The sequence below is a fragment of the Thecamonas trahens genome (assembly GCF_000142905.1).
Source record: "Thecamonas trahens ATCC 50062 unplaced genomic scaffold supercont1.50, whole genome shotgun sequence".
NCBI classification, from domain to species: Eukaryota; order Apusomonadida; family Apusomonadidae; genus Thecamonas; species Thecamonas trahens.
This window is the reverse complement of record NW_013657630.1, coordinates 21,645-47,289: the sequence shown is the minus strand read 5'-3', so window position 1 is coordinate 47,289 and position 25,645 is coordinate 21,645. Positions and strand designations below refer to the sequence as shown.

General features: G+C 64.8%; 10 protein-coding genes across 10 annotated transcripts in view; 3 read left to right on the top strand and 7 right to left on the bottom strand.

Annotated features, from left to right (window-relative positions):
• The window catches only part of AMSG_09455 (Ras guanine nucleotide exchange factor A), a gene marked incomplete at both ends in the record, with an annotated part of 4,309 nt that extends 3,543 nt beyond the window's left edge, over positions 1 to 766 (bottom strand). The window contains one exon of the mRNA XM_013898849.1: positions 704 to 766. Coding sequence (XP_013754303.1) covers positions 704 to 766 — 63 coding nt within the window. The remainder of the gene's footprint in view (positions 1 to 703) is intronic.
• A 5,369-nt stretch (positions 767 to 6,135) lies between these two features.
• Positions 6,136 to 7,074, bottom strand: AMSG_09452 (uncharacterized protein). The gene is made up of 2 exons (XM_013898848.1): positions 6,943 to 7,074; positions 6,136 to 6,598 (listed from the first exon to the last, which is right to left on the bottom strand). The coding sequence occupies exons 1-2, from the start codon at positions 7,021 to 7,023 to the stop codon at positions 6,209 to 6,211; spliced, it is 471 nt and encodes a 156-aa protein (XP_013754302.1). The 5' UTR covers positions 7,024 to 7,074; the 3' UTR covers positions 6,136 to 6,208.
• An 86-nt stretch (positions 7,075 to 7,160) lies between these two features.
• On the bottom strand, positions 7,161 to 10,405 carry AMSG_09451 (protein phosphatase 2C). The gene is made up of 2 exons (XM_013898847.1): positions 9,831 to 10,405; positions 7,161 to 9,498 (listed from the first exon to the last, which is right to left on the bottom strand). The coding sequence occupies exons 1-2, from the start codon at positions 10,372 to 10,374 to the stop codon at positions 7,367 to 7,369; spliced, it is 2,676 nt and encodes an 891-aa protein (XP_013754301.1). The 5' UTR covers positions 10,375 to 10,405; the 3' UTR covers positions 7,161 to 7,366.
• A 466-nt stretch (positions 10,406 to 10,871) lies between these two features.
• AMSG_09450 (HMG box-containing protein) lies at positions 10,872 to 12,857 on the top strand (the record flags this gene model as incomplete). The annotated part of the gene is made up of 4 exons (XM_013898846.1): positions 10,872 to 11,033; positions 11,194 to 11,906; positions 11,981 to 11,987; positions 12,044 to 12,857. 4 exons carry the CDS (start codon positions 10,872 to 10,874, stop codon positions 12,815 to 12,817), a joined length of 1,656 nt encoding a protein of 551 aa, XP_013754300.1. The 3' UTR covers positions 12,818 to 12,857.
• Positions 12,851 to 13,816, bottom strand: AMSG_09449 (uncharacterized protein; the record flags this gene model as incomplete). The annotated part of the gene is made up of 2 exons (XM_013898845.1): positions 12,851 to 13,551; positions 13,684 to 13,816. 2 exons carry the CDS (start codon positions 13,814 to 13,816, stop codon positions 12,851 to 12,853), a joined length of 834 nt encoding a protein of 277 aa, XP_013754299.1.
• Positions 13,817 to 14,657: 841 nt separating this feature from the next.
• AMSG_09448 (uncharacterized protein) lies at positions 14,658 to 16,519 on the top strand (the record flags this gene model as incomplete). Its single annotated transcript, XM_013898844.1, has 2 exons — positions 14,658 to 15,773; positions 15,815 to 16,519. 2 exons carry the CDS (start codon positions 14,658 to 14,660, stop codon positions 16,385 to 16,387), a joined length of 1,689 nt encoding a protein of 562 aa, XP_013754298.1. The 3' UTR covers positions 16,388 to 16,519.
• Positions 16,255 to 20,039, bottom strand: AMSG_09447 (Ralgps2 protein; the record flags this gene model as incomplete). The annotated part of the gene is made up of 4 exons (XM_013898843.1): positions 16,255 to 17,730; positions 17,775 to 18,305; positions 18,335 to 19,936; positions 19,980 to 20,039. The coding sequence occupies 4 exons, from the start codon at positions 20,037 to 20,039 to the stop codon at positions 16,390 to 16,392; spliced, it is 3,534 nt and encodes a 1,177-aa protein (XP_013754297.1). The 3' UTR covers positions 16,255 to 16,389.
• Positions 20,040 to 20,602: 563 nt separating this feature from the next.
• On the bottom strand, positions 20,603 to 22,450 carry AMSG_09446 (myo inositol monophosphatase; the record flags this gene model as incomplete). The annotated part of the gene is made up of 2 exons (XM_013898842.1): positions 20,603 to 22,337; positions 22,429 to 22,450. Coding segments are annotated over 2 exons (1,747 nt in total), but the record flags the coding sequence as incomplete, so codon positions are not given.
• Positions 22,451 to 22,994: 544 nt separating this feature from the next.
• Positions 22,995 to 25,201, top strand: AMSG_12264 (uncharacterized protein; the record flags this gene model as incomplete). Its single annotated transcript, XM_013898923.1, has 5 exons — positions 22,995 to 23,175; positions 23,351 to 23,407; positions 23,724 to 23,858; positions 24,272 to 24,346; positions 24,525 to 25,201. 5 exons carry the CDS (start codon positions 22,995 to 22,997, stop codon positions 25,199 to 25,201), a joined length of 1,125 nt encoding a protein of 374 aa, XP_013754377.1.
• Positions 25,202 to 25,234: 33 nt separating this feature from the next.
• AMSG_09443 (uncharacterized protein) lies at positions 25,235 to 25,554 on the bottom strand (the record flags this gene model as incomplete). The annotated part of the gene is made up of 2 exons (XM_013898841.1): positions 25,445 to 25,554; positions 25,235 to 25,351 (listed from the first exon to the last, which is right to left on the bottom strand). Exons 1-2 carry the CDS (start codon positions 25,526 to 25,528, stop codon positions 25,235 to 25,237), a joined length of 201 nt encoding a protein of 66 aa, XP_013754295.1. The 5' UTR covers positions 25,529 to 25,554.
• Between the last annotated feature and the right edge of the window lie 91 nt (positions 25,555 to 25,645).

Below are 25,645 nucleotides of genomic sequence, written 5' to 3'. Positions count from 1 at the left end.
AGAGGGGGTGTATGATTAATGGTTGGTGGGGGTGTATGATTAATGGTTGGTGGGGGTGTATGATTAATGGTTGGTGGGGGTGTATGATTAATGGTTGGTGGGGGTGTATGATTAATGGTTGGTGGGGGTGTATGATTAATGGTTGGTGGGGGTGTATGATTAATGGTTGGTGGGGTGTATGATTAATGGTTGGTGTGTGCGGGGACGATTAATGGACGTTTGATTGATCAATGGTGCGGTGGCGGACAGTGCGCGCCGGCTTGCGGTGGCCACAACAGAACGACGACTTTGGGTTGTCAGGACACTCTTCTCTCTCATCAGCCAGGGTCCATCCAGCCCAACACCACAATGGCCGAGTCGTATGTACGGCGGGCCGAGGCTGCGCTCGTGGATGCCTGTGAGACCCAGCTGCAGGCTGTCCGCGCCCTGGGCAAGGAGAACATGGAGTGGCTGGCCGAGATTGCTCAGGTCGCCACCGCGTCATACATGAGGTACGTCCACTATCTCACCCCCATACCCACCCCCCATATACTTTGTTCCCACACGACATACCATACTCACTCTTGTCTCTGTGGCTGGTGCCTTTGGCTTGCCTGTGCCCGTCTTGTCCGCGCGCGCGCCGGCTTTGGCGCCACTAAATTTGAACGCATTTTGGTCGGCTGGCGGCGCGCGACAGCGGCAACATGGCCGGCCTCCCGCAGACGCCCTCGGTCCGCATCAAGCGCGAGACCATTCGTGAGAGCAGGAAGCGTAAGAAGCCCGCCATGGCCCTCAAGGCCATTTTTGAGGCCATGCCTGATGACAAGGAAAACTCGCCGGCTCCCGTCCGCGCCAACTCCAGCCGCGCCTCGTCCAACTCGGCCAGCAAGCAGCTGTCCGAAGCCGAGGCCAACGACGATGGCGACGTATCGGAGGATTCGGGCCGTGGGCGGGCCAAGCGCCGCAAGCCGCTCACACCCGAGGCTGAGGCTGAGGCTGAGGCTGAGCCAGATGCCGAGGCGGATTTGCCGGCCGTTTCCGGCGATACCGACACCTGGGCCGCTCTTGGGTTGGACTCGGTGGCGTTTGGAGATGACTCTGGCTTCTGCGGCGATCCGCTTCCCGAGTTCGAGCTTGATGGCCGCGGCGAGTCGCCTATGGCTTCGCGGAAGCGTGGCGGGCACGAATCCGAGGACGACGAGGCCGAGGCTCGGCTCGATGCCGATGTGGCGGTCAAGCGGGCGCGGGCGTCAATCGAGGGCGATGCGGTGACGCGCGCCACATCGGCAGAGGCAGCTGCCGACATCAAGGAAGTGGAGAGCAAGGTGACAGAGGCCAAGGCCGCACTTGTCAGCGCCGCGGTTGTCGTCGGGCTCGCGGCGACCGAATCGGTTTCTGCAGTCAAGGCTGCCCGCGGCAAGGTCGCGCTTCGTGAGGCGGCAAATGCAGCTGCGCCGGCAGCTGCCGCTGTTGCTCAGATCGTGCACACCCGGCGGGAGGCGAGCGAGGCCGAGGCAGCACTTCGGGTTGCCGCACAGTTTGTCGGTGGCCTCGCCTCGAAAGTCACGGCACATGTCACGACAGCCCGTGACGTCGCCGAGGCCAAGGCCGCTCTAGTGACCGGTGCAGGTGCTGCAGGCCGGGCAGCGGCCAGGCTAACCGGACTTGTCGAGAGCGCCCGCGAGGAGCTCGCGGCCTCGCGGGCCGACCAGGTCACGCTGATGTGCTTCAAGCTCCGTGCCGGCGCCCGCGCTGTCGGCGCGTCGATTGCGGCGTCGAACCAGGTTGCTGCCGATATTCGTGCTAAGAACGAAGCTGTCGCGAGCCTCGTCGGTGGTGCGCGCCTTGTAGGCGCCCTCTCGACGATGGCGTGCGAGAGTGTTCGCACACAGCGGACTGCCGCCGCCAAGTCTGCATTCGCCGCTGGCGCGCGTCACTATAGCGGCTTGATGAGTGACGTCGGCGGTGTGATTGAGGCGTCGCGGGCTGCTGCCAAGGCCAACGCGATGGATACGCTCTGCTCCGGCTCGCAGGCGCTCGGCCAGCTTTTGGGCTCTATGAGCGCGGCGCTGAGCGCAAATCGCGAAGCAGAGGCCAAGGCTGTCGCGGCTGCAGACGAGGCCAAGACCGCTCTCGCGGGCCTCGCTACTGGAGTCGGCGCGGCGATTGTTGGAGCCGGTTCCGGGCTCGGCCGTGTCCGTGCGGCCGAGGCCAAGTCTGCAGCTGCAGCGGCAAAGACTGGCGCCGAAATGGCTGCTGGCATTCGGTGCTTCGCCTCACTCTTGGCGGCATCGTCGGGAACCATTGTTGCTGTGCGTGAGGAAAAGGCCGAGAAGCTGCGGCGAAAGATGGAGGAGGCACGGCTGGCAATGGAGGCTCGAATGGAGGAGGCCCGGCTGGCGGCTGAAGCTGCGGCCGAGGCCAAGGCGGCGCTGGCGGCTGGGGCGTGGTCGGTTGCCGGTGCCATCAGCAGTGCAAGCGGTGCCATCAGCGTTGTCCGGGAGCGGCAGCAAAAGGCACGTGTCGCCGCGGTCGGTTGCCTCGTACGCGACCTCGCGCGGTCGGTTGGAGGCGTGCTCAGCAGCGGGCGGGCTACGCTCCGTATCCAGCGCGAGGACGCTGAAGACGCCGAGACCCGCCTCGCCTTGGTCTCTGCTGCGATGGGTGTCGGCGGCGTACTGGGCGCGCTCAAGGCGTCCGCGCACGAGGCACGCATGGCCAAGCTGTCGGAGATGGAGCGGGAGGCTGAAGCGGCGCGGCTTGCGGCCGAAAAGGCAGCAGCCGAGAAGGCGGCGGCGGAGCGGGCCGAGGCGGCGCGTGCCGCTGCCGAGCAGGCCGAGGCTGAGGCCAAGCTCAAGGTGGCCAAGGCCAAGCTGGCGCTCATCCGTGGTGCCCAGGCTGTCGGCTCGGGTGCGTCTGGCCTGCACCAGTGGATCGAAGACGCGCTGTGGGCTATTTCGGAGCGCGAGGCCAAGGCCGAGGCCGAGGCACGGGCTGCGGCTGCGGCTGCGGCTGCTGCGGCCGAGGTCGAGCGACTTGCGGCCGAGAAGGCCGCTGCCGAGGCTGAGGCGGAGCGCCTTGCTGCCGAGGAGGCGGAGCGCGTGGCTGCCGAGGCTGCTGCCGAGGCTGAGCGTATTGCTGAGGCTGCTGCGGCTGCTGCTGCCGAGGCAAAGGCAGCTGCTGAGGCCGAGGCTGCTGCGGCTGCTGAGGCCGAGGCAAAGGCAGCTGCTGAGGCTGAGGCTGCTGCGGCTGCTGAGGCCGAGGCAAAGGCAGCTGCTGAGGCCGAGGCTGCTGCGGCTGCTGAGGCCGAGGCTGCTGCGGCTGCTGAGGCCGAGGCCGAGACCGAAGTCTTTGAGGATGCGCATGACTCGATGCGGTCGTCGGTCGCAGACTCGATGATGTCCGAGGTGGCGGCAGAGGCCGAAGAGGCGGGCGAGGTCGATGTGCTCAATGAGAGCTCGGCCAGCTCGAGCTCTGCCATGTTTGCCACGCCGAACACGTCGATGAACTTGACAGCGTCACCCGCGACGCCGCTTGGACCCCAGCAGCGCGACACGCCGTTGTCGGAGCGTCACGCGACCTTGACCAAGATGCAGCAGGCGATGGCGGCGTGGTCCGAGGTTGCGTCGCCGGCGCCGGCAAAGGCGCTCGCGTTTTCGCCCGAGCGGCCATCAGCGGCGGCACATCCTGCACCGGTGGCGGCGCCTGCTGTTGACGCGAGCACCGAGTCTGTGGTCCGCGACGCAGCCGAGGCGATTGCCAGCGCCGACTCTGCGCTCGACATCTCTCTTAACTCGTCGACGACGTCCACGGGCTCGGGCTCGGGCTCGGGCTCGGGCGCGGGTGCGGCAGAGCGCAGCGCAGACACGTCGTCGGCGCTCGATGTCTCATTCTCGTCACCGCTGGTTGGCAAGAGCAACGAGAGCATGGTCGGCGGCGAGAGTGGTGAGGGTGGGACCGAGAAGGCGCGGTCGCGGCTCTCACTTGTCCGGGCCAAGATCAAGAGCCTGCGGACAGCGGTCAAGTCGTCCAAGACGCCGGGCCCGGCTGGCGGCAATTCAATGATCATGACGCCGGGCGGCGGGTCGAGTGGCGATGCGTCGACTTCTTTCTCGTCGTCGTTTGTGGCCAACGACGCGTCGTTTACCGCCGCGATGGATGAGTCGCTGCGGGCGGCGCGACTGGTTGACGAGGTGATGGCGTCACGACAGGTGGCGAACACCTCGGGCGTGGCGTCGACATCGTTTTCGCTATTTGCAGCGCCGGCGGCACCGGCGGATCCGGTCAAGGCTGCTGCCGACGCCGAGGCCGAGGCGAAAGCTGCCGAGCGTCGCGAGCGCAAGAAGCGCGTGGCCGCGCGCATGGCAGCGCTGCAGATGGAAGACGAAGAGAGCCGGCTTGCCGAGGCTGCGGCGCGGGCGCGTAAGAAGGCGCGGGCCGAAGCCAAGGCGCGGGCGGACGCGCGGGCGCGGGCCGAGGCCAAGGCCCGTAAGAAGAAGCTGATCCAACAGGAGCTTCGCAAGCGGGAGGAGGCGGCCAAGGCGCTGCAGGCCGAACTCGACGCCAAGGAGGCCGAGGCCCGCCGCGAGCGCGAGCGGCTCGAGGCTGAGAAGACTCGCGAGCGCGAGGCGTTCCAAAAGGAGCTTGACCGGCTCAAAGCCCAGCTGGCGGCCAAGGATGAAGAGGTCGAGCGGCTGTCGGGCGGCGGCAATTCGACAACGGCTTCGTCAGCAGCACCGGCGGCTGCGCCGGCCAAGGCTGTGGCCAAGGCCCCAGCCGAATTCACCTCGGTCGACATCTCGGGCCTTCGCGCGCCTTCTGACAACGACGACTCGGACGATGAGGGTCCCGAGCTTGGACCGATCCCGACGTGGGCGCAGTCGGACAATCTGGCGGCGGCGCTGGAGCGGCAGACCGGGCTCGATCCGGACTCGATCTTCACCGAGCACGTCATCGGATGCGACCTCGAGCTGGTGTTCAAGGGCTACCAGCCGCGGCGGCGGTTCACCAAGCGCACCTCGTCGGCCGATTGGTCCAAGGACCGCCTCACGTGGAAGGAAGAGGCCGCGTATCGCAAGATCATGGGATACCAGCCGTAGCGCAGTGCTGGCGAGCCCATAAACTGTATCATAGTGGTGACGCGGGAGTGAAGGCCGAAGCGGCGCACGCCTCTCTCCGATTGAGCCGAAGAGAAGCGTGCTGGCGCGAGCGAGAGCCATGGACGCGCTGTTTGCCTCGTACAACAGGTCGTCATCGTCATCATCGTCGTCATCGTCGTCATCGTCTCCGTCGCCGCCCCCGCCTCCACCGTCAACTGCGGAAGATCGCTCGCCATCGTCTGCCGCCGGCCATTCAACGTCTCCACGTGTGGCTGGTGGGCACATGGCCGGCCCGAGTGGGGCGAGTGGTAGCAGAGGCGGCGGCGAGACGGCGGGATCGACGACGGGATGGGCGCTGCCTCCTCTGCCAGCGCAGTTTGCGACGAGCCGGAAGCGTGGGAGCGAGCGCGACGGGCGCGGGCGACAGTTTGGCCATGTCGACGGAGCGTGGGCCACACATGTGAGCATACGGTTGCGGCTGCGGAGCGAGGACGCAGCCCGTGTGGCGGGCGTGGCCCACGAGCTCAATGCACGCTGTGACTCGTCCTGCGGGGGCGGTGGCGGGCGGTGGCGGGCGGTGGAGGCGATGCACGTCTCGCTCTCGCGGGTCTTCCCCATCCGGCGGCTGGACAAGGAGCCGCTGACGCGGGTGGTGGAGAAGATGGTGGCCAGGGCAGGAGTCGGGCCGTTTGACGTTGTTCTTGTCCTCGACGAACTCGGCTTTGTGGCCAATGACGACGGCTCACGGCTGTTTGCGGTGGTGGGCCTGGAGAGCGAGTGTGCGGCGATGGTGGGCGCACTCATTGACGCCGTCGACCGCGCCATGACTGCGTACGGTCTGCGGCGGTACTACAGCGAGCGGCTGATTCACAGCTCAGTTGCTGTGTGTGATGTGGACGACAGGGCTGACGACGGTGGGATCGACCGGAGCAAGCCGTGGCTCCTCGGCGGGTCGACGATCTCGGCCCGGGTCACCGACATTGAGCTGCGGATGGGCAACGAGGTGCGGTGCATACGGCTGCCGAGCGCCAGAGAGTGAGAGAGGAGCGATGGAGCAGCGGTTGCAGCGGGGGCTTTACTCTGCGAGGATGGATGCGTACGCCGGCGACGACGATAAATGGCGGCGGCGATCATGGCCTGGAACGCGACGACTTGTAGGTGCGCGCGGTGCTCTTGCCGCCTGCCTTGCGCAGGTCGTGGAAGAGTTCCCACTCGGTCGACGACGACGAGTAGGAGAGCGGCTCCGGCGAGTAGGAGCACTCGTCGTGGACCGGCTTGCGCTTGGCCGCCGACCGGATCTGCGGCTTGGCGGTTGCGGGTGCCGGGCGGCAGCAGTCCCACACGACGCACTCGGCCGGGCATCGCCTTGCCCAGCACGCGCACTTGCCGTCCTTGGGTGGATACGGGTCAGGCTGGCCCGCACGAAGTGCGCGGATCCGCCGCTGCCGCTTGATAGCCTCCTTGTGTGTCACTCGCTCCTCCCGCGAGATGCAGCACTTGCGGCATATGGGGTACTCGAGCTGTGGTTGCGACGCAGTCGTGTTGGCACCAGGCAGTAGGCCATCGATCCCATGCGGTCGGCAGGCGAGAGGCAAGGCCCGAGCCAGTCGGCAAGCCAGCACCCAACAAATTTTTCCCAGTCAGTCACCCCCCACCCCCCACGCACCCCCCCTTCTTCCCCTCTTCCCCCTCCCTCCCGCCACAGGCCGGCAGAGCGGACGGTGTGGGCAGGCAGACTGCTGCCAAACAGCCCCACCATAGCACCCATGCTGCACCCTCCCCCCGTTTCCCCCCATGGGTACCCCCCCCCCTCGTGCAGCATTGGCATGGGTGTGGGCATGGGCGTGGGCGTGTGCGGGCGTACCAGGGTGAGCGACGACTCGGACTCGGGCGGGGTGGACAGGTCGTCCGAGAGCGAGACGGAAACAATGGAGAAGGACGACATGGGTGTGTGTATGCGGTAGTGGTGGCGGTGGTGGGTGGTGGTGGTGGTGGGTGGGTGGTGGTGGTGGGTGGTGGTGGTGGGTACCTCCCTCCCGAGGTGTTGGTTTCGGGCGGGGTGGTGGGGTGTTGTGCGGTAGTGGTGGCGACTGGTCTGCCAGCTGGCCAATGATTCGGACGGCGAGTGCGGGTGTTGGGGCGGAGAGGGAACTGCAAACGAGTCGATGGCAGGTTTTTCGGCCTCTTTGTCACATCTTGTTGAATACTCTCTACACTGCACCCCACTCGATCCTTGCAATGGCTAGTCTACTCCATATCATTGGGTGTGGGAGGAGGAGGCGGGGCCGTCATGATGCAGCACTTGCTGGACTCGTGCGGGAGATGCTCTCAGAAGAGGACTTGCGGACGAGTGGGGAAGAGGGCGCAATGACGTTGCAAGTGACGGCGGGCGGCGACTTGCTGTGAAAGGCGGCGCCTGCCGAGTTGGGCGAGGCCACCAGGGGAGACGAGGGTACGATGGCGAGGTTGGAGGAGTGCTTGACAAGGAGCGGTGGCGCGGCTGAGGCCGGCGACGGCGGGTCGTCGACGGGGGTGCGGAGGACGAGAAGGACGGCAGTGGCGTTGTCGGGCGAGCTGCGGGCGTGGACAGCCTCGTCGAGGAGGGCGTCGATGACGGCGCCGGGCGAGGCGCCGGCGAGGAGCCGTGAGCGGACAAAGTCAACGGCGTCCTGGTGAGGGAAGACGTCCCACACGCCGTCCGAGGCGAGAAGGACAAACTCGTACGAGTCCAGAACGTCGTAGGTTGCAAACTCGGGATTGGGGATGACGATGTCCTGGTACTGTGGGTCGCCGATTGAGCGCGAGACGGCGAGAGAGCCGTTGACGCGCCACGTCCCGAACCAAACGACTGAGCCGCCAGAGTTGATGATGCGCTCTTCCTCGTCGGGCCGCTTGGGCGAATGCATGGACGAGAGGAGGTGGGCGGTGCCGGCGTCCGAGACGACCGCATGCGAGTCGCCGACGTTGGCTACAAAGAGCTTTTTGCCGCGGAGGAGGACAATGAGCGCGGTTGAGCCGTCGTTGAGCGACTCGCGGGTGGCCTTGGCGTTAAAGGTGGCGTCGACGTCGAGGCAGGCGAGTGTGACCACGGCGCCGAGCTCGCTGTTGTCGAGCTCGGCGCCGGCAAGGCTGCTGCGCGAGGCGAGCGCGTTGCCGATGGGGAGGAAGAGCTGCGAGACGGCGTACTCGGAGGCGTATGCGCCGTTGTGGCCGTCAAAGATCGAGGCCAGGAAGGTAGGCTCGGCGTGGGCAGTCTCCGGCACGCTCTCGCCCAGGCACAGCGCCTCCAGGAATGGCGTGCAGAGGAAAGTGTCCTCCAGATGCGAGCGCGAGCCCTGCGTCCGCGCGCCGGCGACCTGCACGGGCATGGCCGAGCCGTCGGGCTCGGGCTCCCATTCGTCAACGGCGTTGACAAGCACCTCGCGCAGTTCGTCACCAGCAAAGACAAGCTTGGCGGCTGCAGGCGAGCGCAGGGCGTCGGGTCCGTAGACCGGGCGGAGCGGGCCGGCGCCAGTTGCGGTGCTGGACTCGCCATCCGAGTCATACTCGGACGAGTAGTCCGAGTAGTCTGAGTAGCCCGAGTAGCCCGAGCCGTACGTCGGACTCGACGACGAGGTTGAGGTGGCGTCGCCGGCCGGCAGCGGGCAGACACCACCCTTGCTGTAGCTGTCTGAGCTGCCGGAGTCCTCCTCGCGAGACGGCGAAGTGATGGTTGACGACGAAGAGCCCGAGTCACACGAGTCGGAGAGCTGGGCCGACTCCTCGCTCAAGGCCTGGTCCTCGGCACGGGCGCGCGAGGCTGCGGAGCGCGCGTGCTTTGTTTCGAGCTCGGCCGACGACTTGAACTGCCGGGTGGGGGTGGGCCGTTCCGGCGAGTAGTCGTCCGAGTCGGCCGAGAGCGACTGCGACGACTGGACCCGGAGCGGGGCACGTCGGCGGTCGCTGGTCCCGGGCTCCCGGCGGTGGCGGCGGCGGCGCGGGCCCGGCGAGCCGACCGAGTCCGGCGACGCCGCCAAGTCGTGTGCTGACGGGTCGAGGCTGTGTGCGGTGGCCGAATCGTGGCTCGCGCCCGAGGTAGCAGCCAATGCCTTGGCCTCGACAGCCGCGATGCGGCGGGCGCGGCGAGCGGCGCGGTGGGCGGCGCGGGCCTCGACCTCGCGCACAGTCTCGCTCACAAACGCGGCAACGGCGTCTGAGACCAGAGTGTGGAGCGTAACAAGCTCCTGGCGGGTCAGCACCCGCGAGGCGTCTTCCTCGGCCATGATGCGGTCGCGTGCGAGCTCAAGCGCCATGTACAGCGAGACGCCCATGAGCTCCGACACATCCCACGCGTTCTGGTACTGCTTCTTGATCTTGTTCTGCCGCATGAGGCGGCGATACTGACCCAGGGCCCGCGTCTTCAGCGACGCGTTCATCGGGCCTGTGGTGAAAGGCGACAAAAAGTGCCATGATTGGTTGAACAAGGAGCGAAGAGAGGCAGGACGGCGGTGACGCGGCAGGAGTGGCGGGCGGAGGAGGGTGACGCGGAGGAGGAGAGAGCAGGACAAGCAAGCACAAGCACAGTTGAGGGTTGGACGGTGAGTATGAGGTGATGGGGGAGGGCAATGTGGGGGTGGTGGAGGTGGGGGCAGAGGTGGGAAGGCCGAAGCTTTCCGAGCGAGTTGAACCCACGCGTATTCGGCGAGCGACAGGCAAAGGGCGGAGACGGGGAAGGGGGGGGTATGGGCAAGGGAACCACAAGAAAAAACGTACCAGTCTCTTTGAGAGAGTGTGGGAGCGAGAGTGAGCGCATGTTCTGCAGCTGTTCCACGCCAAGGCTTGCCATGGGGGCTTGGGAAGGGTGGCCATTCCCGTGGCCGTGATCACCACCGTCTGCAACACCACCACCACGACGTGCGGCCTTTTGCCGCTGCTGCTCCAACAGCGCAGTCATGGACGCGCCCTTGGTCACCGGCCTGTGCGGGGTCTCGCTCATGCTTGCCGGCCCGTGCCACGCTGGTCTCCTTCTCCCTGACGCCTTGCCCACACGTGCAGTGTTGCACCCTTGCCAACCTTTGCTCGCTCGCCTGCTCGCGGCCTCCCGCCGGCTGTGTTCAGCAGCCGCGCGATCACGGCTGTGATCACGGCCGTGATCGCGAGGTGCCTGCCTTGATGCCACCTTGCCCGCGGCTCGCTTTCGCCGCCCACGCAGCACACGGATACGCGGCACAGCAGAGACATAGCCGACGGCATGATGTTGCTCCTCTGGCCCTTTCTCAGAAATCCATTCATCGGTGCGCCCTCGCATGGCTCGCATCACTCGAGGTCAGCCAGAGTCAGATGTCGCACGTATTCCGCCACCTGCTCCGCGTGGGTTGCCCACTTCCGGTTCCGGAACGGCGGCACAAGCAGTGATGGCCATCATTCTGCCTCGAAAAGAATAGGCCGCGCATCATGCGCCTGTATCATGACACGGGGGGGGAGGAAGCAGGGACTACTGCAATTGCTATGAGCTGAGACCTCGTCAGCGGCGAGGGAGGCGTAGCCGTTGCTCCGAATGTTGATGTGAGCTGATGCATGTTGATGCAGGAGTGATGATGCGATGATGCGACGATGCGTGTTGGTGCCATGTACAGCATGAGCTGGCTATTGATGCGGCATTTGAGTGGTGTTGGATTCGAGGGGAAGCTGATGCGGGTCAAGGTGTGGTAGCGGGTTAGCGGCTGGTTCATTGTGGCCAAGTGATGGCGGTGAAGGGGGCATCGGGTGTCTGGCGAGCCAGACGGCGACCACTCAACGTCCGACAGGCCTACGATGAGCAGCCCCGAGCGGTTCATGGCGACAGCGCTCAAGTACGGGTGGATGACCCCTCTAGGAGGGATGAGCAAGGCGGCAAGTGTCAAGGAGAATGCTGACGTGCTGGTGGTCTCCACACCAGCCCGGCCCGAGCGCTATACGCTCACGCCAAGGGTGACAGTACGTGTTGAGCCATTTGGCGCCAGAGTTGGCGGCCACTCGGTTTCTCCCGGCGTTTGACTAATTTTTTTCTTCTCTCTCTCTCCCCCCCCAACGCCACCACTCGACGTGTGTCTGGCCGTATACTCATGTGTGGTGACTTGATGTGGATGGGTGGTAGCGGTATGCGCTTGCCGACTTTGATCTCAACAAGCTCGAGGCTTTGCCCAAGACGGAGCGGAGGCTCTCATTTGACGATGGTGCCGAGGGCGGGAGAGTAGGCGGCGACCGGTGTGACGGTGAGTGTATGGCCGGCGTGTCTGATGGCGGGCTTGACGCCAGTGATGCGCTCGATGGCGGGCTTGACGTGAGCGTCACGCTTGATGGCGGGCTTGACGCCAGTGATGCGCTCGATGGCGGGCTTGACGTGAGCGTCACGCTTGATGGCGGGTTTGATGGCGGGTTTGATGGCGGAGTTGATGACGCACTCGACGTCAGTGCAGACACCAGTGTCACACCTGATGGCCCAGTCGACGCCAGCGTCACGCCTTGTAACGCACTCGACGTTAGCTCTGACGCCAGTATCGACGCCAGTATCGACGCCAGTATCGACGCCAGTATCGACGCCAGTATCGACGCCAGTATCGACGCCAGCATCACGTCCGACAGCACACTCGCCGAATCGGCCGAGGCCAACATTCCAACCGTCGTTCGGCCCGATTCGCCACCCTCTCCACCCGCGGTCGATGCATACGCCTTTGATAACGACGACAGCATCGACCTAGTCCCCACCCGCCGACCCTGCCGCCCCAAGCGCCGCATCATCGACTCGGACTCGGACTCGGACTCGGACTCGGACTCGGACTCGAACTCGGACTCAGAGCCTGCGGCAGAGTCTGCGCGCCGATCTTGACTCGTCGCTCGACGGATTTGTGGTCAACACCTCGGACATGAGCGAGTACTCGCAGCTTTGTGGTCAACACCTCGGACATGAGCGAGTACTCGCAGCTGCTCGGGTCGGACGACGAGAGCCGGCACTCGACCGCGGCGGCTACTCGTACCAGTCGTCGCCATCGGCCTCGCCGGCGCCGCGGTTGCCGTCACTCTCGCCATCGCCGGTCAAGTGCGCGCCGGTCAAGCGCGCGCCGGCCAAGCCGATGTCAATGGCGGCGTTCAAGCGGCAGCGCGAAGAGCTTTCTCGTACTTTTTACGCCGAGTTCAACGCCAAGGCGTTTGACTCGCTGCTGCCAGCAGACATGGAGCTGATCTGGGCGCCGCGGCTGACCAAGACCGCCGGGCGGACGATCATGCGGCGGCGCGGGACCGAGTACTCGGCTCACATCGAGCTCTCGTGCAAGGTTCTTGATCGCGTCGAGCGGCTGCGCAACACGCTCTGCCACGAGATGTGCCACGCTGCAGCCTGGCTCGTCAACCACGTGTCCAAGCCGCCGCACGGCAAGGTGTTCAAGGCTTGGGCCCGCGCCGCCGAGGCCGCCTTTCACGACCTGCACATCACGACTTGCCACTCGTACGCCATCACGTACAAGTTCAAGTACGAGTGCACCGGCTGCGGCTTTATCTACGGCCGCCACTCCAAGTCGATCAACGTCGCCAGCCAGCGCTGTGGCAAGTGTTCGGGCGTTCTCGCCCTGCAAAAGTCCGCCCGCGCCGCCAACCCGTTTGCTGACTTTGTCAAGGCCAACTACGCACAGGTCAAGCAATCCAATCCTGACGCTTCACACGGCGAGCTCATGTCGCTCCTCTCGGCAAAGTACAAGGCCGCCAAGGAGGCGTCCCGCTCCTAGCCGCATCGCTTGAGCTCATAAACTTCCCGTCTATCACAACTGTGCCGACTTGGCGTCCTTCTCCAGTTTGCGGATGGTGAGCGCCTGGTGCGCGACGAGCGCCTCAAGCTCAGTCACCCGGATCCGGGCCTTGGCGAGGTCGGCGGCGAGATCGGTGGCGGGAGGCGCCGTGTCTGCTGCGCCGCCGCCACGGCTCCCGACCCCGAGCGAGGTCTCCAGAAGGGTGATTCGAGCAGCCTGGTCGTCGATGTGCTGCTTGAGCGAGGTCACCTGGCCTTCGCGCGACTCGGCAATGATGATGGCCTCCAACTCGCGGATGCGGTCGCGATACGTCGAGTTCTCCACCTCGAGCTGCGCGATGCGGCCCTTTTTCCGCACACGCAGACGATGCGCTGCGATCCGGTTCTGGATCTTCCGCCGACGCGCCCGCTGTGCCTCTGTCAAGTCCTTGATGTTGTGGACCGAGTCTTCCAGCTCCTTCAGCTCCTCCATAGCCCGCCGCAGCGACGCCCCGTCGGAACCTCCCTTGGCGGTCTCATTGGCGCCGCCGCCGCTCTCGGCCCCATCGTCATGCCGCTGCTCATCGTCGCCATCGCCACTAGCCCCGCGCCCCACCGGCCCATACGGCTCGCACTCGACCTCGCGCTTAACCCGCCCACGTCCGTTTCCGCCGCGCCGCTCCGCGCGCCGGCTCGACTCGGAGCTAGAGGCAGCCGCCGGGAACGCCGCCGGGGCTGTCGACGCGATGGATGCCGATGACGCCGATGTCGTCGATGAAGCCGCGGGAACAACCACCCTTGCTGTTGTAGCCCGTTGTTGTTGTTGCTGCTGCTGCTGCTGCTGTTGCTGCCGCCTGCCCTTCCCACCCTCTCCGCTCTTCACGCTCTTCCTGGCCTTGCCGCTCTTCCCAGCCTTCCTGTGGACCATGTGCGATGACGGCAGGTCCCTGTCTTCGCCGCCGAGCGAGACTGCGGCCCTGGCGAGCGAATCGAGCTTCATACCCTCACACACAACCACTTGCGTATGTCTCTGAGTCGGGTCTACCCACGCTCTCTCCCGTTAGTTGGTCTGCTCACTCGCGGTGACGTGCCTTGTCGGGCATGCTGACGTGAACTCGACGTCATTGTGTCCCTCGGTCAGCCACCCAGCATGATCGGGCCGGACCATAATTGAGTACACTCGTGATCGTGCGGAAAAGTCTGCAAGAGGGAGAAATAGAAATGGTAAGGTGTGTGTGTGTGTTTGCGTCTGTATTTGTGTGTGTGTGTGCGACGGCTATGAGGTAGCGTGTGGGCGGGATGGCGATCCCGGAAGATGGCCATGAGCGACACGAGCAGGAGACAGTAGTGACGCGCGGAATTAGTCCACCAGGGAGCTCTAGCGAGAGATGTTGGCGCTGAAACAATAGCGGTACATGCCTGCGGGAGACGGATACGACGCAAGTCTGCGAGCGGCAGCTGGTAGCGGATGGACGGGGCGGGTAAGCCGGTGTGTGGGGTACGCAGGTGCGCGTACAGCGTGGCGTACCCCTACTCACACGTGCAAAAATATTTACCGAGGTACACGTAGAGATACACGACAGGGCCACCCCTCGCCTTGCCGCTCACCGCGCACTCCAACAAGCACCCGGCCCCTTGCCCCCCCCACACAGCACACGAAAAGCAACCACATAGCCACCCATTTCGGAGGAGAGCATCAAGAGTCAGTGCAGCCTAGATCGGAGCACCTTTGCGGCAAAGGACTGAGCAAAGCGTCCCAAAGCAGCCGGCGGTGAGCGAGGCGACCCGGTCGGGGAGTCGGAGACATACACCACACTCATTGACCTCCCAAGAGCAGCGTCATGGCAACAGCAAGCGAACGAGTGGAGCTAGTCAAGACGGTCGACGCCCTCGAGGCTGCCGAGGACCCAGTCGAACGGTGCTTCGACTCCAAGTATGCCGCCCGGAGCCATCTTGAGGCCGCACTCGCTGCGAGTGGGGACAGTGCTGCGGACAGAGTCGGCGATGGTGGTCATGATGGTGGTGGCGAGGCTGTGTCCGATGCAAAGGGCAGGGGCGCCATCGAGTGGGAGGCTTATCTCGGGTATCGGCTGGGGCTCAACTATCTGGCGACCGAAGAGCGGAGCGAGGGCGAGCAGAAGCTGCTGCAGGCGCTGGAGAACGGTCTCACCGACATCTCGCCGTTGGCTGCGCTTGATGCTCACAACTCGTTGGCGGTGCTGTATGCCAATCGCAGTGAGGTCGAGGCTTCGGAGGAGCATCTGACAGCAGCCATCGAGCTGTACCAGCAAATGGCGCGGCCGCCGCCGTCGGTCATTCCCGGTGTGACCGACGACGACGACGGCTCCGCCGCGAGCCGCTTCCTCGAGCACCTGCACACCACCTCCCTGTTTGTACTGGCACAGGTGGCGGCGGCTGCCGGGCGAGTTGACGAGTCGGCCCAGTGCTGCCGGGTCACGCTCGAGAGGCAGATCGCGGCCGTCGGCGACGGCGGCTTGCCGGGCGAGCCGTGGGCGTGGGTGGCCAACGCGACCAAGCTCGCGGGCTACTACGCGACTCGCGGCGGGTTTGCCACCGCGCGGGCGCTCCTCGACTCTGCCGACATCATGTGCAAGCGGACCGAGGCCGCTGGACCCGGGACCGAGGCCGGCATTGAGGCCCGCGGCGACATCTACATCGCGGCCGCCTCGCTGGTAGGCGATCTGCTCGCGGCGTGGGCGAGTTCCACCGACGGTGAGTACCAGACCGTTGACCTCTTCCCGCAGCTGGCAGCCAGCGGTGAGGACGCAAGCGTGCTGAGCGGGCTTGACCTCACACCGGTTGCTGGATTCAAGGCTGCGCAGCCGGCATTCCTCATCGGCCTTCGGGCGGTCGAGGCTGCGCTGAGCACCTTTGTACTCGACGGGTACGTGAGCAAGCACGTGGAGGCGCTCATTCACAAGGGCCGGTTGTACGAGGTCCTCGCCCGGTTGCAGACGACGACTCGATCCGGACAAAGCTCCTCAAGCGCAAGGTCAACGCGCTCGATCCGGTCATGAAAGAGCTCAACTATGCCCACTTTTACGCTGCCTGGCTCCAGCTCTCGTACGAGGTGGCGTCGGCGCTGGTCGGCATCTACGATGCCAAGGCGGCTGCGGTGCGCGACGGGCGAGCGGTGCACACCACGCAGCGGCTCAACGAGGTGGCGGTCAAGGCAATTGCTTCGCTCACGCTTTACATTGCGGTGGCACATGGAGCAACACCCGGATCGGCCGAGAGCCGCGAGCCAGGCGCGCTCGACGCGGCAAGCCTCAAGGTCGACAACGAGGCGCTCGGCAACTACGTGACGGCGCGGCACATGCGCGGGCGGCTGTACACGGCGCTGCGGGCGGCGTCAGATGCGGCAACGGTCGAGAACCTCGACGCCGCCGAGGCCGACTACCGCGCCATCAAGGACGTGCTCGAGCTCCGCGGCGACGAGGTCGACAGCGAGGTGGTCGACCCTCAGCTGCTGGGCATGACCGAGGAGATGCTTGAGCTCATCCCGCAGCTCAAGGCCGCGGCGGCGGACGGGCAGTTGCAGCCGCGGTAGCATCACTCTGTGGGAAAAGTGTAGTTGATGGCGCGTTCGGTGGCCGAGACGGCAATCTTGCGCATCCACTTGCGGAGCTTTGAGTTGGACGAGTCAGACCCGGCTTCGTCGGCGCGGAGCCGTTCCTCGCCGAGTCGCTGGAACTTGAACTGGAGCTCGGGGTATGCAGACATGACGTCATCGCAGACCTCGCGTGTGAGGACAAGAATGGTGGCGGCCGAGTGGGCGCGAATGGAGGCCGAGCGCGGCTGGTCGAGGAACATGGCGATTTCGCCAAAGAACGCGCCCTGGTTGCAGAGGAACGAGCGGCCGTCGGGGAGCTCAACCTCGACGACACCGTCGACGAGGAAGAACATGGAGCGGCCGGTCTCGCCGACGCGGACAATGTGCTCGCCCTTGGCCACGGTGCGGCGCTCCATGTGACGGAGCAGGTCATCGATGAGCTGAGCGTCGTCGCCGGCGTCAAACTCGGGCCGCTGGTTCCCGCGCTGCGGGGTGTACTTGATGCGGCGCCGGCGCGAGCCGACCGATTTGGCGGTCGCCGACCGCGGCTCGAGCGCGAGTGACCGCTTGTACTGCTGGTTCTCGTCGAGCCGCGGCAAGTTGTCGCGGAGGAGGTATGCCTGGATGGGCGGCACCTGGTAGAGCGCGTACGGGACCGAGGCGCAACGGAGGATGGTGTCGATGACCGAGGTTGTCATGCGGTGCTTCTCGACGTTGATGAGCGGCGACGACCGGAGGAGCGTGTCGGGATTGCCGTCGTCAATGAACACGAGGTCGGCGAGGAAGACACCCATGTACGGCACCGCCGGCGGCTCGGTCGCCTTGAGCTTGTCGCGGTAGTTGAGGTAGTTGTGGTTCATCGACATGACCTCCTTGAGCACCTTGAACTGCATGAGGTAGTCCTCCGGCACAAGCTCAAAGGTAAACTTGAGCCGTGAGATGGCCGCAGACTCGAGCGCTGAAATGATGGCCATGAGCGAGGAAAAATTCGCCAGCGCGAGGCAGTTGGTCGCCACGTCGACGAGGAGGCAGATCTTGACCGCCCGTTCCTGCGGCGTCGGCGAGAGCAGTATCTCCGTCGCCGCCCACTCGGACACAAGATTGAATCGCTCGATGAGAGCAAGGACGTTGGGCGAGTTGCTCGCCGCGCTGGCCTTGGACCAGCCCTGTGCAAGGAGCTCACGCGGCTGGAGCCGTGCGAGGGGCGCCCAGTCAAGGAGGCATAGCTGGCGGGCGAGCTCGAGTGCATGGACCCGCTCGACGTCGAGTACCGAGATCGGCTTGCTCGTTAGGAGAATCGAGTCGGGAAAGTTGGTGAGCCGCGCAACTGACGCCGAGTGCTCGAGTTGGCGGTCGCCAGCGACAGAGGCGGGCGTTTGGGCACTTTGGTGAGCTTGGCAGCGAGGTCCGAGGCGATGGCAGCGACCTCGGGCGCGACCTCGCTCGATGGAGAAATGCCACCCAACCAGTCGCAGATGACGGGGCCAGTTCGCGTGGTGAGGAGGTGGCTCGACGAAAAGTGGACCCAGGCATCGATAAAGTGGAGGACGGCAGTCTGAAGGGCGTCGCGGGTGTGGGCCTTGAACGAGGCGAGGGCGGCGGCGGTCAGGTTCTTTGGCTGAGATGTAAAGCGGAGGACGAGGAGGTCAAAGAGCTTGTCGGGCGCCACAAAGAGAGTGTGGGTGGTGAGGAAGACATGCAGGAGCTCGGTGTGAGTGGCAAATGGCTGGGTGAGCTTGCGGATGAGGAGCTCGAGCTCGAGGCCGTTGAAGGTGACCGAGCAGTTGGAGTGGTCGTACGGGTCGTGCCAGTACGGCAGCGCTGCCGGGAGCGTGATCATGCCGCGTGCACGTTGCACAACGCGCTCGACGACGGCGCGGAAGGTTTGTAGCGTTCGCCAGCGACGGAAGAAGCGCTGCAAAACATCGCAGCACGCGAGCGGACATGGGCCTGGAACTCACGCTGAATGATGATGGAGGCGTTCGAGTCGGAGCGGCCAAGGAGCCGCGCCCGCGACGCCGAGCGGAGATTTGCAATGGTCGACGACGCCAGCGACGTGGCAGTTGCCTGGAGCTTGAGCGCGTGCGCGCCGCCGAGCGCCCGGCGCAGGATCGAGTCCTTGGGTGACGGCGAGCCACGCGCAAACATGCCCGAGCCCTGTCGCGACACCGAGGCCATCGAGTCTTCGCGGCTAAAGGCGAGCGAGGCGCTCGAGCCATTGAAGCCGGATGCGTCCGGAAGTGAGTTCTCGCGGCGAATGCCGTGGAAGGTCCGGTTGAGCGGCGAGGGACGCGGCGGCGCGAGATCAGACGACGAGACCAAGACAGAGAGCTGCGGGATGTCCGAGGTGGCGCTTCCGTCATCTGAGTGAAAGGTGGGCAAAAAGTGGGCGGTGGGCGGCGCAGCGAGAGCTGTGGCGGCAGCGGCGGCCTCGAGGCGCTCGGCGAGCGCGTCGGCGGACCAAAGCGCCGATTCCGGGACGGCGTCAACGGTGACCGAGGCGGCGGCTGTGGCGTCAAGCAGTGCACGGGTCTTGGCAGGGAGGGTGGGAGAAAGGAGCTTGAGACGAAGGAGGGTCGGCGAGAGCGGCTTCAGCTTGGAGATGAGCGACGAGGCTTCGGCGACGGCGATCTTGTCGGCAAAGGCGAGGAGGCCGAGCGAGTCAGAGAAGATGGAGCGGAGGGCAAGGTTCATGCCGCGCGACGCTTCGACGCGAAAGTCACGCCACGAGTTGGCAGTGGCGTGAAACTGGCGGACTTGCTTGAGCGCAAAGTCTCGGCCGGATATAAGGAACGAGGCGTTGCCTTGCTCGCGGGTGATGGCCGCCGCCTCATCGACGAGCGCCTTGCGCTCGAGCACCTCGTCGAGGTGGGCAGTGTCGTTTGTGATGTACGACTCATTCCACGAGGCAAAGACCGAGACCGAGGCCGCGTGAGTCTCTGCCAGCGGCGCCAAAAAGTGCTCCTCGAGGGCGCGCAGCCGCTTGTTGGTCTTCACATCGAGATGCATGTACTTGTCGACAGCGGTGGCGAGGCCAGCACCAAGGTCACCGAGCACGGCCGAGAGAGGGCCGGTTGCTTCCTGGGCCAGCTCCTCGAGCGAGGCCAGCCAGGCAGCGCGGGCGCGGCGGGCAGCTTCTGCGGCCTCGAGCATGGCCTCGCCGAACGAGACACTTTTCGAGAGTAGGCCGTTGACCGAGGACCAGCCGGCAAGGATGGTGATGTTGGTCTCGCCGAGTTCAGAAACCTTAGCCCCGGCTTTGGCGGCGCGCATACGTGCGCGGAACTCTTCGATCTCCTGCGTCCGCGACGCCCACTCCGAGTCGGAGAGCGGCGGGAGGCCGACCGCAAGGCCGGACGAGTTGGACGAGTAGAGAAAGTCTGGATCGGAGATGTCGGCGTCGAGCGAGACTGATGACGGAGTGTCGTCAGACGCCCCGCCCTGATCCGGCGGCTTGGGGACCTTGGACTTGGCCTTGGCCTTGGACTTGGACTTGGCCTTGGCCTTGGCCTTGGCCTTGGAGAATCGCGTCTTCTTCAGCTTGTACTTGTCGAGCGAGCGCGAGTTGCAGCGAGTTGATGCAGCCGACGACGACCACGTCGAGTTGGAGTCGGAAGCTGGGGTAGAGTCCGAGTCGTGGCGCGAGCATGCCGAGTCTGAGTTTGACGTCGATGACGACGATGACGACGATGACGACGAGGAGGAGGCGGAGGCATGGCGTGAGCGCGACTTGCGCACTGATCTTGAAGACGATCTCGCAGCGGTAGCCGCCGCCGCCAATGAAGCAGCACCCGCAGCAAATGAGCGCTTCCGGGCCGGGGTGGCCGGAACAAGTATGGAACGACGGCGGCGGGCAGAGCGGTGGGGCGAGGGCGAGGGAGAGCTGGCGGGTGCGGGTGTGGCACCAGGCGAGGGTGAGCCAGGCCGACCAGAGCCGTGGGCAGGCCGACTGCCTCGAGTCTGTTTGGATCCCCTACGCTGCTTGAGTCGCTCCTCCCACCAGTCGGGCATGGGTGGTGGCTGTGACGGGTGGCGTGGCGTGGTGACGGTTGTAGCTGAATGCCACTCACGTGGCGGTTGTGCGGGAAACGTGTGGCTGGCGGTGTCACTCGGGCGGCATGGGCCGTTCAGAGTACGTCACCTCGCTGACAACGGCAAACTGGCTGATGAGCTAGTGCCAGCTTGTTTGATACTGCTGATAACGACAGAGAAGGAGATTTGATCAGGACTTGGGGTGGGACTTGGCACTGCCGGGCTCAATGCCATCGAGAGCGGCAAGGAGGCGCTTGGTGGGGGCAAACGAGGCCAAGACACCGTTGTGAGTGAGGTACGCGTCGGGCTCGCTGTAGTCAAAGCGGGCGCCGGACCATCCGATAAAGGTGCCGTCATTGAGGGTAAAGAGAGCATCGGGCGCGGCAATGTCCCAGAGCTTGATGGCGGTGCGGTGGAGGTAGATGTCGGCATGGCCGTCCCATACGGCGAGGGCCTTGAAGCCGGAACCGCCGGCGGCAATCTTGGAGGCGTGGAGCGCGTCGAGAGGTTCGGTGAGCTGGCCAGGGTGCGAGCGCGAGACGATGACCCGCGGCTGCGGCGAGAGGACCGACTCGGCATGGCCGCCGGGCGTGGCGGCACCGGAAAGAGCCCAGACGGTGCGCGAGGCGCGCGAGGCGGCCGAGGTGACATGCGGTTGGTCGGGCGCGGCCGAGTCGGCAAAGACCTGGTGGATGCAGGCGGCGACAGGGCGGCCGGCGTCAGCAACGGTGACCATGACGGTAACGTACTCGAGGAGGTCCTCGGTGAACTCTTTGGTCGCGTCGAGCGGATCAACCCAGACCGTGAGGCGGTCGAGCGGCGCAGCGTGGAGAAACCCCGGATCGTGGTCGTCGAATAGATGCAGGTCGAGCGGACGCGGCGTGGCAGCCGCAAGAAGGTCGGCGACGGCGGCTGCGGCGTCCGGATCGGGGTCGTCCTCCTCAGAGACGACGACGAGGGCCGGCCAGAGGTCGGCGAGGGTCGAAGTGATGATAGTGTGTGAAGCGAGGTCGGCGAGAGTGAGTGGATCGACGACGCCCTCATCAGTGGTGCCCTTGGTGACGGTGGCAAGAGCCTTGGAAGTGTGGACGGCAGCGATGACATCACCGGCCGACTCGGCGGCGTGAACAGCGGCGGCGAGAATAGTAGCGTAGGGGACACGAGCAGCAGACGACGGAACACCAGTCCAGAGCTTGCCCGGCGGGGCATGGCCTCGGCGGAGAGCGCGCCACTGGGCGTGGCAGTCGTGGATGAGCGCCATGGCCTCCGCGGAAGAAATCGGAGCGCCTAGCACGTTCTTCGGCTTGCCATCGGTTGTCTTGTAGTTGACCAGCCAGTCCGTGATGCCGGCCATGAGTCGTGGCTCGACGTCATTGATCGAGTGCCAGCGGCTCGCGGCCGGGTCGTCCACGGCAACGGCAATGACCTTCCAGTCGATCTCGTCCTGGTCGAGCATGGGCAAGGCGCCAAGGACCTTGATCGGCGTAACAGCACCGACCCGCAGGGGTGAGGCGCCGAGCTCGATGACGTCAAGCGGATCGCCGTCACCGCCGGCCCCCGACTCGACATCCATCACATTGGGATCTTCCCACGTCTGCGGTATGCCGCCGTAGTTGAAGAACGTTTCGCCGTAGGTGTACGACCGCAGCTCGCCGCCGTCGTTCCGATCTTGAACAATGGGATTGCCAGCAACCGTTGTCTGTGTCTCATACTTTGCGCGAGTGGCTCTGGGAATCTCATTGACAAAGTTGACCACGTGCGACGATGCGGTGGCTACCGAGGGGATGAGCCACACATCGTGCCATGCCGAGATTCTCTTGCCCGATGCTGCGTCTGTGACCCAGACTGCGTAATTGGCCGAGCCCGGAGTACCGACGTGCTCGACAGCGTAAGGAGAGTGTGATCGGAATGATGCCTGGTGACTGTGATGAGTACGGGGTGGTTGGTTGGCGGAGGGGGAGGGGGGGGCGGAGGAGGAGGGGTATGGGAGAGTGCGTAGCACATACCATGAACAGGAACATCACCATGACTGCACTTGCCACAGCTGCATACACCCGTGGTCGTCGTCTGACTTCCTTCATCAGCTTGTGGCGATACATGATGGGAGAGAGAGAGAGAGAGCAGTGTGCCGAGAGCTGTGCCGAGAGCTGAGCGTGTGCATAAGCAGGGCGACTCGGTTGTTGACTCGGTTGCTGACTCGGAAGGCATGGACGACAAGCTACAGGCGGATGATCTTGCGTAGGGTCGACCTTTGGACGTTGGATGGTGGGCGTAACTGGGGCTGTTGGCTTTGTTCTGGGTGACATCATGCCAGCTCCTGTCTCCATGGGTAGATGTTGGTCGTGATGGTGTGTGGCCATGATGGGCTGTGGTATGAGAGGCGGTTAGGAGAGACACCTCATCGGACTGCACCATAGCTATACCACTCGTGTGTTCTCTGTGATCGGCCCCATAGCGTGAGGCCGAGACGGTTGAGCCGGCAAGTTGGGTCGGATGAGCACTCGGCATGGTGAGGTGCTGGCGGACAAACGGCGAGGGCAGGGCGAGGAGAGACACCTAACTCGCGACGACCATGAGTGACTACGGCTACGGTGGACGCTACGGCTACGACGCTGGCGGATACGGCGGTGGGTATGGTGGCGGCTATGGCGGCCCTGCTCCGGGACCTCCCGCTCCGGGCTACGGCCCGCCGGGCTACCCGCCGCGTGGCTACGCCCCGAGCTATGGCTATGGTGCGCCGGCTGGCGGTTACGGTACGATTCGAGTGCGGCGGAGGGGGGGGGGGGGGGGGTGGGGACGGTGCGTGGGCATGGCTGGGTAGTTGGGGAGCATGAGGAAGATAGAAGCAGCTCTGGCGATATGTAGAGGCGGAGCATGTACTGTACTTACCTTGTGGGCTTGTGGGTGGCTGTCAATTGGCTTGGGTAGCGCCTCCTCAGCCGGGATACGGCCCGCCGCCGCCGCTCCCGCGCGAGGAGATCGGAGGTACGTCTGTCGGTTGAAAATTAGGATTTGGGAAGAAGAAGGGGGGAGGGGGGGGGAGGGGGGGAGAGACACTCGGGCGTGTCGACGGCAGTCATGGCAACCGGTGTAGCCGTCGTAGCCGTTGCAGCCGTCGTTACGGTCGCAACCGTTGCAGCTAATGGCATTCATGGATGACCGGTGGTTGCGCGGCGTGAGCTGCGATGCGGGGCGATGGTGTGGTGGGAGTTGATGGGGAGATGTGGACTGGGCGAGAGGAGGCGACTCATGTGTGTGTGGCGTGTGGCGTGTGTGTGTGTGTGATGGTGGACGAGGATAGAGGTGTCGCAGTCGATCATCAAGGAGGTGGTCAAGCTCAAGCTGCAGGTCGAGCGCCTGCAGCGGCGTCTGCATCAGTACGAAGACGAGGCTGCGCGCAAGACTCGCCGGTCGCACTCTTCCAAGTCCAAGCGTCGTCGCTGAGGACGAGTGAACGAGATGGGATGACTCGGATGTGGATGGGATTGGTGGGACCGTGGGCGTCGCCGATCGATAATGAAGACAACAGCGCTCTCCGGTCTCTGGTCTGCAAACCACAGCCTGCAACAACCGGCCCGGCCAGGAGGGGTCACAGCTATCGAGGTTGTCGGGCGGGGTAAGGTTGTTGGCATGGAGCGAGCCGATCATCCGCGGAGATGTCGTGTGTATGCCATGGATCGCAAGGCGATGGAGAGTCGAGTTGCGGGGATGGGTAGGTATGGGGTGTGGAGTGGTGTCTGTATGGTTCGTGAAAGAACAACCGGCGAGAGGTAAAAAAGGAGCGATGGGCGTTGGGCGGTAGGAGAGAGCGGAGCGAGGCACACTCAACTTTCTGTTCCATGAGCCGAGCCGCATTCATCAGCACTTCCAACCTCATTACCAACGTCTACGATGCCGCTAAGCGCACGGGACACGACCCGACAGGTGGATAAGCAGCCAGAGTACGAGTACCTTGAGAGCCAGAAGAGCTCCTTCCCCAATTCTAAGAACACTATGCCCTCGATGAGTAGCGGGGTGGTGGACACATTCCATTCTCCCGCCACTTCTGCCGAACTGTCACTCGCCATTCATTCGCCGGCCACGAGTCCGCTCCTTCCCGGAGCTATCATCACGGCCACCTCGCCCAAGCCATTAAGCATTCGGCCCACAATCCCCGAGCTCGACCTCTCCGATGTGCTCAAGGATATAGCTGCGCCTATGTCCATCCATATCGACTCGTGTCGTGAGCCGCCGGCTTGCCCGGATTGGGCTCGGAACGCTGCCAAACTGTTTGGAACACAGCCGCGAGCCGAGCCGGGCTCGGCTGTGCGCCTGCGCCCAGCATGCACCATGCCTCGCTGCCGGCTCTTTGGGCGACTTTTTGCCAACACCGTTGGCCCGCCGACGTCCAGTAAGCCGCTTGATGCTCTGGCAGTTCCTGCTGTCGTTGTAGTTGCGCCTGGCGAGCCGCACGAGCCTCGCATCGCTCTCGCGCCTACCGACGGCACACTCTCCGGCGACGCAACACACGCCGCCTCGACTGCCTCTGCCTCTGCGCTATCCTCGGACTCGATCTCGGACTCGGACTCGGAGTCGATCGAGTCGGACGGCGACGGCGACGGCGACGGCGACGGCGACGCGGTCTCGCGATGGCAGGGCCAGAATGACTTCCGCTGCCGAAAGATCGGCTACACCGTCGCCGGCATCCACGGCTCGTCGTGCGTCGCTGACTGGGTCGGCGACTGCATCGACACCGCCCAGCGCTCGCATGCGGGCGCAGTGAACACAATCCGAGCGTAGCGGCGGCCAGGGCAGGCCAGGCCATGTGAGTTGTCACACCGGCTGGTTGCGGAGCGCAAGGAGAAAGTAGACGGCGACAAACGAGGCGGCAATCAGCGCCACCACACACGATCGCTGGGTGAAGAACGCCCAGAACCGTGCCGTCCATCCCTCATGTACGCCATCGCGCCCTCCTCCGCCAAGGAAGCCGCTGCTTCGCAGCCCTCGGCCGCCACCTCCGCCTCGCCGCGGTCCGCGGGCTACCTCGGAGCCAGCGAGCACGTTCTGCAGCCGCACGTGTGCATTGTGCTCGACTGCAAGGTCTGCTGCTGCTCCGCCGTCGTCCATGCTCAACGTTGCTGCTGTGTAGCCTGTGTGTGGTGAAGTGGCGAGGGGAAGGTAGACGAGGAACGGGAGGTAGCTGTCGTCGAGTCGGGGAGGGGGGTGGGGCGGGTGACTGGCTGG

Bases quoted from the DNA above. Each gene is read 5' to 3' on its own strand.
- AMSG_09452 (XM_013898848.1), bottom strand. From the start codon at position 7,023: ATGTCGTCCTTCTCCATTGTTTCCGTCTCGCTCTCGGACGACCTGTCC. The intron at 6,599-6,942 runs GTACGCCCGCAC...TCGCAACCACAG, and splicing joins CCGAGTCGTCGCTCACCCTG to CTCGAGTACCCCATATGCCG.
- AMSG_09451 (XM_013898847.1), bottom strand. From the start codon at position 10,374: ATGCGAGCCATGCGAGGGCGCACCGATGAATGGATTTCTGAGAAAGGG. The intron at 9,499-9,830 runs GTACGTTTTTTC...CTTTCACCACAG, and splicing joins ACACTCTCTCAAAGAGACTG to GCCCGATGAACGCGTCGCTG.